The 15,023-nt window shown below is 44.0% G+C and overlaps 1 protein-coding gene across 1 annotated transcript in view; it reads left to right on the top strand.

The window, feature by feature from the left end:
- LOC139262266 (tetratricopeptide repeat protein 9A) overlaps positions 1-8,895 on the top strand; it is a 153,262-nt gene extending 144,367 nt beyond the window's left edge. The window contains exon 3 of the mRNA XM_070877411.1: positions 8,710-8,895. Within this exon, the coding sequence (XP_070733512.1) occupies positions 8,710-8,789 (80 nt within the window). The 3' untranslated portion in view covers positions 8,790-8,895. The remainder of the gene's footprint in view (positions 1-8,709) is intronic.
- Positions 8,896-15,023: the final 6,128 nt, after the last annotated feature.

Genomic DNA, 15,023 nt, shown 5'->3' with positions numbered 1-15,023 from the left:
CCTTAAAACCCCAGCGTGCCCGTTGCCCTCAATAAAAAAGTCTCGCAGCATCTCCGCTCTGCATGCATCTGGGAACTTACATAGGCTCGCCAGTCGCCGGAGGTCTGCCACGAAATCTGGAACGCTTTGCACTTCTCGCCGCCGGTGCGTGTAAAACCGGTGTCTCGCCATGTGCATGCTGCTCGCCGGTTTAAAGTGTTCCCTGATCAACTTACTGAGCTCTTCAAAAGTCTTGTCCATCGGCTTCTCTGGCGCTAGAAGGTCCTTCATCAGGGAGTACGTCCTGGATCCACAAACCGTCAGGAGATGAGCCCTGCGTTTGTCGGCCGAATCCTGTCCCAGCCATTCCTTAGTGACGAAACTTTGCTGTAGTCTCTCAATAAAATCGCCCAATCATCACCAACACAGTACCTCTCGTCTGTGCTGCTAGTGGCCATGCTCGCGTGGTTTAAATCCCAGTTTCTCGTCGCCAATAATATGTCCTTACTATGCAGTACAAATGCACACGAGGCCGATACTAGAGAGAAGGTCACTCTGTGACCAGTTACCTTTATTTGCCAGCACTGAAGTGATGAAGGTGGGTGGAGCTTCTCCTTTTATACCTGAAAGTCCAGGTTTGGAGTGACTCCCACAAATTCGCCACCTAGTGGTCAGTGTTCTCACGGTGTACAACTTAGGTCAGTTTATACATGGATTACAATGACAGTTGAATGCATGACAGTGGCAACGGCAGTGAGCCCGCCTCTTTAAGAGAAACCGCACCGCCGCTGCAGAAGGCCACAGCCTCACTGGACCACCGGGAAAATGTTGTTTTGGCACCGCTGGGCGAGCCGAAGATTCTCCAAGTGGAATGTCGCCGTCGGGGGGTTAGATCGGCGGTGCTCACGGTGATGACATGCTTAACTTCGATCGGCAGCAGAAGAACGGCAAGAGGGGGACCGGGGCACTACCAGGAAAACTCTGGAGGGCAATTGGGCTAGCAGCAGCCATTCCACAAAAAGTCGACGGCCACTCCACTCCGCAGCGTGGCCGCCAATTTGCGGTGGTAACAGGCCTGAAGGAAAGGGGCAATTTCGGTTACAGCACAGAAGGAGGCCATTTGGCCCCTCGAGCCTGTGCCGACTCTCTGCAAGAGAGTTTCAGCTAGTCCCACTCTCCCGCCCTTTTCCTGTAGCCCTGGAAATCTTTTTCCTTTGGGCACTTATCCAATTCCCTTTTGAAAGCCACAATTGAATCTGCCTCCACCACCCTTTCAGGCAGTGAATTCCAGATCCTAACTGGTACCCTCTGATGCTCAGAGTCAAATCCAGAGACAGGAATTTCTGTTAATGAATCCAGTTCTGCAGGAGCTGGCAGCTGTCAGCCCATCTGTGTCCTACCTTCACCCTCTCTTCAGCTAGTTTATCTTGTTCATTTTCATATCCATCTAAAGAGAAGCTTAAAACTGGCAAACAGAAATGTGTGTTCCAAAGTGCACGAGTCTGCGGTGTAGGAATTATTTTTGACTTTCACACCTCGCACATTTGGTGTTAGAGTAGGGCTCGTAGACCTGAATCCACTTTAACAGAAACAATATCTCTGTCACAGAGATCTTTTATTTAAGCACTAACACACGAATGAATAAGAACCACAGCTAGATCTGTCCTGGAGTCTTCAAGTTCCCAGTTGGCCAAGCCATCGGTCACTCGAAGTCCGCTGAATTATTTAGATGTCTTCTCTTCTTTAGACCAGGACACGTTTTTCCTCGCTGACTGCAGTAAAAAAACTAGGGCCCCGAAATTGGTGACCTTACCGCCCACTGCCGCCAGATGCCGCCGACTGCCGCCGGGTTTTGCAGCCGGTCTCCCCTCTGTGCCAGTTTCCACTCAAGCTGCAGCCGGCAGGAGGGGAGAACTGCCGGGAACCGCCCGCTGACGGCTGCTGGTGGCCAAGTAGTGCAAGTATCCTCCCGCCCACTGAGCTGCCAGTTTGGTGCAGGCGGGAGTCGGCGGCAGCAGGGGGAAGGACCGTTGCGTGGAGACAGGTCTAACCCCGACGGTAAGTACGGAGACCTGCAAAAAAAGGTTAATGAACATCTCTTAATTTTTTTTTTACAGCGTCTTACCTGTATGGGCAACCCTAAAGGTCTTCCGATGTTTTTTTTTGGTGGTGATTTTCATTTTCAGGTCATCCACCCTCCCTGGGCCCGACTCCATCCTCGGCGGCACTTGGGCGACAATCGCATTTGCTGCCAAGATTGGGATCTTCCACATGCTGCCAGCCAGATTGATGGCTTAAGCTGTTATTTGGCCGCTGGAAGGTACTGCCACCTCTTTTAGAGGAATCTTCCTGGCGAAGTACCGCCCGGTCTCTCAGCGGCCATCGGCAGTCCTTTGGGCAGCACTTGGGCGGGCCTTGGCCTTCACCAATTTTGAGCCCCTAGTCTTGTGTCAGTTCTTATATTTTTTTGGTTCTGATTCTTCATGTGGCATTCACATGTACATCTCAGTCATTGGCTCATTCAAGCATGGCTTTTCCCCTTGTTGTTCATGATGGGTTCAAAGTTTAGTGGGGTTATGTCATCTTGTTGCAGTTTAATGAGGGTCTTACCTCAAGACAGTGCTGGTCGGTTCCACTGATTCCATAGCAACTACAGATTTGTCCATGGCTACAACTGCTTTTTTTAAATATTGGTAATGTCTGTTAAAATGTTCCTCCGTATTCTTTGTTCTCAACTTGCATTTTAAGATGGTATAGCCATCATTAAAAGTTCTTTTTTGTATTAAAGTTCTTCTTGTTTTCAGGGATATTTGAAATAGTGTTCCCTTCAGTGGGTAGCCTGCAGACACAGCATGTCAGCCATTGTGTAGGGGGCTTTGTTTTGAACCGTATTCAGTTGTGGAGCCCAGTAGCATCTGCACTAGTTGGAGCTCCATATTTACTGCCTTTGGAATAAATGTAAGCCACCAGAAAAGATGGACTTTTGTTTATTCCGAACAGTCTACATTCACAATGTTTGTGGTAGCAAATCAGCCCTGAATCACCCTTTTTTGCTACTTTGGGTTCTGTTTTGCATTATGATCAAGCTCTCGTGACCTGCTCTCCACACACAGGTGTTCATCCACATTTAGCAAGAATGGTTGAATCTTGGGTGTGAACTTATCACTCAGGAACTGTGTATCAGAGGTGTCACCACACACCAAACAAATAAACATGGCTAAGAACTGCAATTTCCATCTAGCACATGGATAACAAAGTGTCCTTAAATACTTCTTCATTCCTCTTGTTAATCCACTTTTTCCCCTCTTTCTCTGTCTTCCTTTTCCTGAATTTAGTTTTCCATCTTCTCCCCCTGCCAGTCTGTGGGACATCCAAGTGTTTCCTCCTGCTTTTTGTCACTAAAAAAAACAAAAGTAAGAAACGTCCATGGAGGCATAGCTATCTCAGCATTCATAATGGTAATATTAGCCCTCTGTTGTTAAAACAGTTGGCCCGATAGATTTTATAGAGCGTTTTGACTGTGCTATAAATGATAAAAGGATACCTGGTAGAGAAATGCCACAAATAGCCGGGACATTCCCTGCACATAGGGGATCCAAGTCTCTCAAGCGAGACTCTCACCAGATGAGGGAGAATTGGTCGCCAGCACACAGCACTCCTTAAAATGATTGACTCAGCAAAGCAGACCTCTCGTTGAAAGCTCTGCACTCTGTGCAGCTGATGTCTCCTTTCCACAGGGAGTTCAGGTTGGCTCTTGCAAACACAGCACCAGTCACTTGGTTGCTATAGATGTGCACTGCAGATGACTTGATTAGACACCTGTGCCTGAGTTAGCTTGGAAAGATCTGCCAGTGTGAAAGCTTCATGCTGTGGTAACGTTCACTTCTGTCAGACGGGCCGTCCTGTTGGTTCCATCGGTGTCAGGTGTGCCTCATTTGTAACATTCTCATCTCTGAATCACAAGATTGTGGATTCAAGTGACTTGAGCACTTCATTAACTTCATTGGCTGTAAAGCACTTGGGGACATCCTGAGGTCATGAAAGGCGCTATATAAACGCAAGTCTTTTTTTTTCTTTTTTCCACATGCTACTTGAAGGTCATCCTGCAGCAGATGGTAGAACTGTGTAGCAGTGCGCCTTGTGAAGCAGAGGCAGTGAAGGCAGACCTCCTCTGAAAGTTTTAGGTACAGATGGAAGGGTCTGTAAATGTGTGTCCCAGAATATTGGCCGATAGAGACAGGTATTGTTGTCCCTGCATTTGCTAGCCCCTCCATGGACTCCTTTTGCTCAGTGAAACACCTTGCACCATGGAAATCTGGTAAGAAATGTTGATGCACAGCACTTTGAACAGTGCCATTTAGAAATACTGAGAGGAAGCACTGTGGGCAAATTGCTGCAAAGTGCAAAAACTAAGGAGCTGTAATAGTGGGGGATTTCAACTACTCTAATATTAACTGGGAAAAAGGTAGTGTGAATGGTACAGCGGGTGTGGAATTCCTAAAATGCATTCAGGAGAACTTTTATAACCAGTATGTAACAAGCCCAACAAGGGTGGGGGTGGTTCTGGACTTGGTTTTGGGGAATGAAGAGGGGCAGATGGAAGGGGTATCAGTGGGAGAGGATTTTGGTGATAGTGATCATAATTCAATAAGATTTAGGGTAGTTATGGAAAAGGATAAAGGGGGAGCAGGAATAAAAGTTCACAATTGGGATAAAGCCAATTTAGCTGAGCTGAGATGAGATTTGGCCAAAGTGGACTGGAAACGGCTACTTGATGATAAATCAGTGTCAGGGCAGTGGGAGGCATTCAAGGAGGAGCTCCTGAGGGTCCGGAGCAAGTATGTTCCCATAAAAAAAAGAGTGGGACTAACAAATCTAGAGTCCCCTGGATATCAAGGGACATACAGGTTAAAGAAAAAAAGGGAAGCTTATGAGAGATAAGCTTATAACCGAGAACTTAATACTGCAGTAACTCTAGAGGAGTATAAGAAGTGCAGGTTGCAATTAAAAAATATATCAGGAAAGCAAAAAGAGAGCATGAAAGAATGTTGGCAAGTAAAATCAGGGAAAACCCAAAGATGTTTTATAAATACATTAAGAGCAAGAGAATAACTAGAGAAAGAGTGGGGCCTATTAGAGACCAAAAAGGAAATCTGTGTGTGGAGGCGGAAGATGTGGGCAGGATTCTTAATGAATACTTTGCATCCATTGTCACAAAAGAGAGGGGCGATGCAGTCTTTGCAATGAGGGCAGAGGAGTGTGAAATATTGGATGAGATAAAGATAGTGAGAGAGGAAGTATTAAAGGGCTTAGCAACTTTGAAAATGGCTAAATCCCTGGATGAAATGTATCCTAGGCTGTTAAGAGAAGCAAAAGAGGAAATAGCAGAGACTCTGACCGTCATTTTCCAATCCTCTCTGGCTATAGGTGTGGTGCCAGAGGACTGGAGGACTGCTAATGTTGTACCTTTGTTTAAAAAGGGAGAAAGGGATAGACTGAGTAATTACAGGCCAGTCAGCCTAACCTCGGTGGTGGGAAAATTATTGGAAAAACTCCTGAGGGACAGGATAAATCTTCATTTGGAAAGACATGAATTAATCAAGGCAGTGATTTAATTTTTCAAGGACATAACCAGGAGGGTTGATGAGGGCAGTGCGTATGATGTAGTGTATATGGATTTTAGCAAGGCTTTTGATAAGGTCCCACATGGCAGACTGGTCACGAAAGTAATGGCCCCTAGGATCCAGGGCAAAGTGGCAAGTTGGATCCAAAATTGGCTCAGGGGCAGGAAGCAAAGGGTAATGGTTGATGGGTGTTTTGTGACTGGAAGGTTGTATCCAGTGGGGTTCCGCAGGGCTCAGTGCTGGGTCCCTTGCTTTTTGTGGTATATATCAATGACTTGGACTTAAATGTTGGGGGTATGATTAAGAAGTTTGTAGATGACACTAAAATAGGCTGCGTGGTTGATAATGAAGAAGAAAGCTGCGGACTGCAGGAAAATATCAATGTATCATAGAATCATAGACGTTTACAGCACGGAAGGAGGTCATTTCACCCCATCGTGTCCATGCCGGCAAACAAGAGGCTATCCAGCCTAATCCCACTTTCCAGCTCTAGGTCCATAGCCCTGCAGGTTACGGCACTTCAGGTGAACATCCAAGCATCTTTTAAATGTGGTGAGGGTTTCTGCCTCTACCACCCTTTCAGACAGTGAGTTCCAGGCCCCCACAACCCTCTGCATGAAGAAATTTCCCCTCAAATCCCCTCTAAACCTTTTTCCAATTACTTTAAATTTATACCCCCCAGTTGTTGACCCCTCTGCTGGTCAGATGGGCAGAGCAGTGGCAAATGGAATTCAATCCATGAGGTAATGCATTTGAGGAGGTCTAACAAGGCAAGGGAATACACATTAAATGGTACGACACTGAAAAGTGTAGAGGAATAAAGGGACCTTGGAGTGCAGGCCTGAAGGTAGCAGGCCAGGTAGATAGGTAGTTAAGAAGGCATATGCATATGGCATATGGAATACTTGCCTTTATTAGTCGAGGCATGGAATGCAAGACAAAGGAGGTTATGCTTGAACTGTATAAAATACTGGTTAGGCAGCAGCTGGAGTATTTTGTGTGCAGTTCTGGTCACCACATTACAGGAAAGATGTGATTGCACTGGAAACGTTGCAGAGGAGATTTACAAGAACATTGCCTGGACTGGAGAATTTTGGCTATGAGGAAAGATTGGAGATGTTGGGTCTGTTTTCTTTGGAATAGAGGAGGCTGAGGGGAGACCTGATTGAGGTGTATAAAATTATCAGTGGCCTGGATAGAGTGGATAGGAAGGGCCTGTTTCCCTTGGCAGAGGGGTCAACAACCAGGGGGCATAGATTTAAAGTACTTGGGGGAAAGTTTAGAGGAGATATGAGGGGAAATGTCTTCACTCAGAGGGTGGTGGGGGTCTGGAACTCATTGCCTGAAAGGGTGATAGAGGCAGAAACCCTCAGCACATTTAAAAGATACTTGGAAGTGCACTTAAAGTGCCATAACCTACAGGGCTACGGACCAAGAGCTGGAAAGTAGGATTAGGCTGGCTAGCTCTTGGTCGGCTGGCGCAGACACGATTTGCCGAAATGGCCTCCTTCTGTGCTGTAAATTTCTATGATTCTAAAGGGAGATGTATTCATTTGCATTGGTACACAGGTCTACATCCACTAATGGAATACACTCTTGCTTATGGCATTCATTGCAATTTAAGTATGCTCGTAGCACAAAAAAAACATTTAAAAAACTGACCAATCAAAACTGATGACACTTCACTGTTCCTCGACACATCTCTAACCAATTCTTTCCACGTTCTAGGTCTGCTTGTTACCTTTGATCTCTCTTTGTTTCTATGTATAATGCACATTGAACTTACCTGCAATTCATTCTCAGCAGCATCACTGGAGATCCACTAATGTTATTAAAGAAGATGGCTCTTTAAATTTATCTGTGTCTTTTAGTCCTTCCTTGTTCCTGTGTTTTAATGCTTTGAAACCACGGGTTCAAAGGAAGACTGGGAGCAGACAGCATGTGTAGTACACCCAACCCCAGCAACGCCGTGAAAGGCACTGTGATGACCTGGTGGGTAATGCACTACCCCAGGTGATATGGAGTCCAAGCAAGGAAGACTCCAGGTTTGATCCCTGATCTGTGAATGAGGTAGGTGATCAGTCAGGGTAACAATTGGGGTGATCTAATTGGACCCAGCAACAGAGAGGGGAGGAGGGAAACCCAGCCAGAATGCCTGCTGCAATTCACTATCCATTAACCCCCTGCTTGAATTTGCATATGGGTGGAAGTTGAATGAAGGCAGCACCATGCTCAGTTATAACAGCGAAAGTGGTGAATTAGCCTGTCGGCAGGTCTTGTCTAAGTTAACACTTGACGACTGGCCAGTTGGGCGGTACTCAAGGGCAGCTGGTGCCTGGAATCTGTATGCAGCATAGTCACATGTAAAGAATAGAATCATAGAAATTTACAGCACGGAAGGAAGCCATTTCAGCCCATCATTTCCATGCCGCTCGACAAAGAGCTATCCAGTCTAATCCCACTTACCAGCTCTTGGTCCGTAGCCCTGTAGGTTAAGGTACTTCAAGTGCACTTTTTAAATATGGTGAAGGTTTTTGCCTCTACCACCCTTTCAAGCAGTGTGTTTCAGACTCACCACCACCCTCTGGGTGAAGAAATTTCCCTTCAAATCCCCTCTAAACCTCCTATCAGTTACTTTAAATCTATGCCCCCTGGTTGCTGACCCCTCTGCTAAGGGAAACAGGTCCTTCCTATCCGCTCTATCTAGGCTCCTCATAATTTTATACACCTCTATCTCCTCTGTTCCAAAGAAAACAACCCCAGCCTATCCAATCTTTTCTCATAGCTAAAATTCTCCAGTCCTGGCAACATCCTCGTAAATCTCCTCTGTACCCTCTCCAGTGCAATCACATCTTTCCTGTAATGTGGTGACCAGAACTGCTGTGTCCTACCGAGTGTTTTATACAATTCAAGCATAACCTCCCTGCTCTTGTACTCCATGCCTCAGCTAATAAAGGCAAGTATTCTGTATGCCTTCTTAACCACCTTTTCTACCTTATTTACGAGGGGGAACCTTAGAACCTAAAGTAAAACAGTGTATAGATATGCGTGTGAGCAGTGGAAACTGGGCTATATTTACTCTTGTTCTACTCTTGTTTAAATACAGATACAAATGTGATCAGATACATTCAACTGGCAGAGATGAAGCTCAGCAGAAGCTCACAGAGGGAGAAAGAAGCACTGTAAAGGGATCTGATACTCCAGGATCGTGAGGGGAGAACTGGAATGCTGACTGGTGGGCTTTTGTTTCGCCATCGACCTTATTCCATGGATTGGACGCTTGCCTGCACAACACTAGCTCTGGTTCCTCAGCTGAGGACCTGCAGCAGCGCACAGCATTTGAACCGTGACATTTTGTGGAACCGGAAATGGATTGGAAGTAAGCCCCAGCTTGTGACGTCATTACAAGACTCTCGGCAAGCTTTGTTAGGACATTTTTAATTGCACTGCTTGTTAAGGAAGGTAAAACGTTTAAATAGTCCCATTTTTAATGACCGTTAACAAAAGTTTACTGAAAAACGTGGAGTGTATCGTTCTTCAGGAATGGGGAGAGAAGTGCTTTTGCAATGACATCACAGCAATTCCACAAGATGGTCAACACCAAATGTTCTGATTGAAAAGTGGGCGAGGGATTATCTCAAAACAATTGGTTTGGTAGACAGAATCCAAAACATTTGAGCAGTCTTGTATATTTGCACTGTCATTTAACCTTTACACGTTAAAGGTTTAGGGATGGAGGGGAAGGTTGAGCATTGCTGCTCGTTTAACTAGGTCTTGTTTAAAATAATACACATGAATTATTATATTAAGATTTAAAAAACACTTGTACAGACAGTGTGAGAAAACAAGTATCTACTATTATCAATTTTGATAAACGTGCTTTAAATTAAAAACTGTAGCTATTACTGAAGTGGAATTAGATATGATGTGACGCAAGCATTGAGTGTGCTAAGTGCAATGGCAAAAGCAAAGTGGAAGAAGAGCACAAAAATTGTTTGCAAAACTGAAAGGAGGTTTTGAACCCTGAGATTACACCATAGCGTACAAACACTTAATGTGCTTGTTTCAAGTTCCTCTGTCAGCTATTTTTGTAGAGACATTAAACAATTACTAAAAAAGTGCATTTAGATGCTGGAGAAATGAGAGAGAGAGAGAAAGGAAGTGCTATATTTTGGCTAAAAAGAAGCTGCCACAAAAAGATGGGTGTTTTCGGACTAACCGATACACGTTAAGTTTCCATAGTGATAGAGCCCATTAGCAGCTGCACAGAAAGTATGGATGTGTGTTCTAACACAGTAGGCCTTGAATATCTTGCGGCCTGAGGGTGTTAATATATCCACTGACTGTAAGACTTTGCGTGTTAGTCAACACTCACAATGTCATTAATAAGTTATTCACTTTGCCTGTTGCTTTCTTGATTTACGAGGAGACTGGCTCTCTCTGTTCTATCAGGCACACTGCAAATGAGAGTGCAAAATGAATAACTCATTAATGAAATTGCAAGTGTTGGTAATGCTGCACTTGACAATTTGCCAACAATTGGACAATGGATTCAGCTCTTAAACGTCTATGTTGTGACAGAGCAATCATTATTTTAATCTACTGCATGCAACAGTGCAAAGAATGTGGTACAAGAACAGAAAATGCTGGGAATGCACCACTGAAAGATCAACGGTAATGTTGTAGGTGGGAACCTTGACCACACCTTCTGGGTATTTCCAGCATTTTCTTGTCTAATTAAAAATTTCCAGCATTTGCAAATTTTCTTTTTCATCGGTACAATGATGTGTGTTATTAAAGAGAAATACTGGAGCAAAGGAATTGCAGCATTTATACTTCAAACAATACATTGCTCTATTAAAGTAGATGGTGCATCATGTTGACCAGTCGCTTTGTAATCGCAGTATTGGTCATTTTGTGGTTTGCCTGTGCAATAATTACTGGGGTTGGGGTTTGGGAGGGGGAATGGGTATATTTCAGACAACATATACATTGTTGACAATGTTCTGAGAAGATCCCCAAGACCTTCAGCAGTCGAACTAAGGAATCTTCATATGCTGAAGGGGCAGTTGCTTCATCTTTAGTTTGAAACATAGAAACATAGACATAGAAAATAGATGCAGGAGTAGGCCATTCGGCCCTTCTAGCCTGCACCGCCATTCAATGAGTTCATGGCTGAACATGCAAATTCAGTACCCCCTTCCTGCTTTCTCGCCATACCCCTTGATCCCCCTAGTAGTAAGGACTTCATCTAACTCCCTTTTGAATATATTTAGTGAATTGGCCTCAACTACTTTCTGTGGTAGAGAATTCCACAGGTTCACCACTCTCTGGGTGAAGAAGTTTCTCCTCATCTCGGTCCTAAATGGCTTACCCCTCCCTTATCCTTAGACTGTGACCCCTGGTTCTGGACTTCCCCAACATTGGGAACATTCTTCCTGCATCCAACCTGTCTAAACCCATCAGAATTTTAAATGTTTCTATGAGGTCCTCTCTCATTCTTCTGAACCCCAGTGAATACAAGCCCAGTTGATCCAGTCTTTCTTGATAGGTCAGTCCCACCATCCCGGGAATCAGTCTGGTGAACCTTCGCTGCACTCCCTCAATAGCAAGAATGTCCTTCCTCAAGTTAGGTGACCAAAACTGTACACAATACTCCAGATGTGGCCTCACCAAGGCCCTGTACAACTGTAGCAACACCTCCCTGCCCCTGTACTCAAATCCCCTCGCTATGAAGGCCAACATGCCATTTGCTTTCTTAACCGCCTGCTGTACCTGCATGCCAACCTTCAATGACTGATGTACCATGACACCCAGGTCTCGTTGCACCTCTCCTTTTCCTAATCTGTCACCATTCAGATAATAGTCTGTCTCTCTGTTTTTACCACCAAAGTGGATAACCTCACATTTATCCACATTATACTTCATCTGCCATGCATTTGCCCTCTCACCTAACCTATCCAAGTCACTCTGCAGCCTCATAGCATCCTCCTCGCAGCTCACACTGCCACCTAACTTAGTGTCATCCGCAAATTTGGAGATACTACATTTAATCCCCTCGTCTAAATCATTAATGTACAGTGTAAACAGCTAAGGCCCCAGCACAGAACCTTGCGGTACCCCTCTAGTCACTGCCTGCCATTCTGAAAAGTTCCCATTTACTCCTACTCTTTGCTTCCTGTCTGACAACCAGTTCTCAATCCACATCAGCACACTAGCCTCAATCCCATGTGCTTTAACTTTGCACATTAATCTCTTGTGTGGGACCTTGTCGAAAGCCTTCTGAAAGTCCAAATATACCACATCAACTGGTTCTCCCTTGTCCACTCTACTGGAAACATCCTCAAAAAATTCCAGAAGATTTGTCAAGCATGATTTCCCTTTCACAAATCCATGCTGACTTGGACCCATCATGTCATCTCTTTCCAAATGCGCTGCTATGACATCCTTAATAATTGATTCCATCATTTTACCCACTACTGAGGTCAGGCTGACCGGTCTATAATTCCCTGTTTTCTCTCTCCCTCCTTTTTTTAAAAGTGGGGTTACATTGGCTACCCTCCACTCAATAGGAACTGATCCAGAGTCTATGGAATGTTGGAAAATGACTGTCAATGCATCCGCTATTTCCAAGGCCACCTCCTTAAGTACTCTGGGATGCAGTCCATCAGGCCCTGGGGATTGATCGGCCTTCAATCCCATCAATTTCCCCAACACAATTTCCCGACTAATAAGGATTTCCCTCAGTTCCTCCTCCTTACTAGACCCTCTGACCCCTTTTATATCCGGAAGGTTGTTTGTGTCCTCCTTCGTGAATACCGAACCAAAGTACTTGTTCAATTGGTCTGCCATTTCTTTGTTATCAAGAAAGACAAAGAAGATGAAGAAAAAAACGGTCTTCGAAAATAGTCCGTCACATTTTAAATTCAAAGTGTTTAAAAGACTCATTCAACGTCACCCCCCCCCCACCCCCTGCAAATTATTAAACATCCTGATTTTTTTCTCAATTATTTTCACAGTTAAAAAGGGAGTCTCAATACCACCTTAAAGTAAAGGCTTATATTTATACAATGCCTTATCTTATCTCTCAAATGCCTCAATGCACTTCACGCAAATACATAATTTTAATCATATTTATGCAGGCAAACATGGCAGCCATTCTTCACACAGCAAGCTCCCACAAACAGCAATTTAGAAGAATGACTAGTTAATTTGATTTTTTTGATGGTGATAGTTGAGGGGGAAATGTTTACCAGGAGGACTCCCTGGACTTCTTTGTCCAAGTGAATCACTGGGGACCTTGGTTTAATGTCTCATCTAAAAGACGTACCTCTAACAATACAGCACTCCCTCAGTAGTGCATTAGAGTTTCAGTCTAGATTATGTGCTCAAGTCAAAGAGTAAGCCTTGAGCCCACATCCACCTGAAAAAGAGACGAGAATACCAAGGCAACACCTTCCCCAGAATACCTAAAAAAATGTATCATTATGAGCATTCTCCTTTATTTTTCTATTGCAGATGACATCATCGAAGGAACTGAGTTGTAGAAATTATTGAATCCGACAAACTATCAAATTAACATCAACAGAGATACAAGCTAGGAGTGTTCCGGCATCCCTATAAGTTCAGCTGCGGATATGTTGGTTTAGCGTCCTCCGCTGTCAGACTCGGTAGCACTTCTGTAAAATAATCACTGACATCTGAAGAAAGCTCAAACATGCATCAGTTAAATCAAAATGACTTAACTTGGTCACTGATGATAAGATTTGCTCTTTAACAATGAAATAGGCCACATGCCCAGTTATTGAATAGAATAGATAAAAGAAAGTTGAAAGATAACTTGACAGAATTGTAGAGTTTGTCAAAGGGGTCATCCATGTCCTAAGTCATAGAACTTGTTCTGACCTGCTATGAGGACAGAAGACTTCTGTACGAGTCTGCTGGTGGGTGTCGATGTCCAGTGTGGGTGTTGAGACAATTCACACTTTAATTTACTTAGCAATGCTGTTACCTGTGAGTGAAAACCAAACCTTTCCATGACTTGCTTTTTTAATAGTTTTCTGTTTTGTGTCAATTTAAAAGAAACATTTTCAAAGTACTTAATGCTGACTCAAGGAGAGGTGACAAACCCAAAATGCGCAGAAGTGTGGGCAGGTAGGGTCAGAGGCAGAGAAGATGATCGCTCCACCACATTTATGATTGATTTACTAAGTCAAAGCTGGAAAGGCAAAGAAAGGTCACAAGGGCGCTTTTAACATTATAGTCATCAGCTTCTAGGAGCGACAGAAAATGAGCAAGAAAGAAATAGAGACAGATAGAGAAAGAGAAATAGAAATAGAGAGAAGCTGACTAAAATAACATCCCTGCATCATTGTGATTGTAGCCCGAGGGCAGTGAACAGAATTCCAACGGATCGTGACACCGATGAATAAGTGGTCTCTGCTGCTGGAGCTAGATAGGTTGGGTGATTTATGCTTGGGATTATATCGACTCCACACGACCCGTGTCAGGAGACCACAGCATTGCAATTATATAAAAGCGCTTTTATATACTTGGACCAGGGCCTTAAAGAGGGAACTTAGTGGTCTGATGGTGCAATCCCAGCTCATGAAGGCCACATAGCAACCATTTCAAAATGGAAGACTCCTATTTTTAAAATCCCATTTTTACTGAGTTGAGCTAATCTGGCTCTTCCTTCTTTTTTGATTTAGAAGCCTTGAAATGCAGATTGGCGACCGCTGGAATCTGTAAGCAAGAGGCAGTGCCCCTCAGTTTAACAAGAGATGATATTTTAGTGGGTCATCTTGAAGAGGACACTGCTTTCTCATTAATGTTCCATCAATAATTACTTCACACAAGTATCACGTGCTAGAGTTGTGTCGGCATCACCTTCTGCCTTGTTTTACTGTAAAAAATCCTCACCTAGCAAGTTTTTGAGAAACAATTGGGTATTACGGAACAATCAGATGCAGTGATCAATCCATCATCACTGTAATGTAGAGTTGATAGCTCATTTGATTTTTTCTCTAACCCTTCGTTGAGCTCATTTCAATTTTGTGTAATATATGAGCTTGATGAAATTTTTTTAAACTACATTCTTTCAGGAGCTTCTCTGTTGCTAAGTTTGTTGACCAATCAGGATCTGAGCTGCACAGAATGGGAAGGCCCCTGGCTCACTCACCAGTCAGTGCTGAGTTAGCCGATTTCTTCCAGAGTGGCAGCTGGGACATGAGACAATCCATGGAAATGAGAAGGGAAATATAAATGATATGCTGGCTACTTATCACTATCCTGTGACACGTGCGGATGCTGTATTAGAACAGGATCAGTCTCAGCTGTAATACTCACAACAGTAAAAAATAACCTTCTGACATTCACTGGATATCCATTAGGAAAGGACATCAGGACCAATTATCCCCC

The sequence above is a fragment of the Pristiophorus japonicus genome, chromosome 4 (assembly GCF_044704955.1).
Source record: "Pristiophorus japonicus isolate sPriJap1 chromosome 4, sPriJap1.hap1, whole genome shotgun sequence".
NCBI classification, from domain to species: domain Eukaryota; kingdom Metazoa; phylum Chordata; class Chondrichthyes; family Pristiophoridae; genus Pristiophorus; species Pristiophorus japonicus.
The sequence above is the reverse complement of the archived record's forward strand: the minus strand, read 5'-3'. Positions and strand labels throughout refer to the sequence as shown.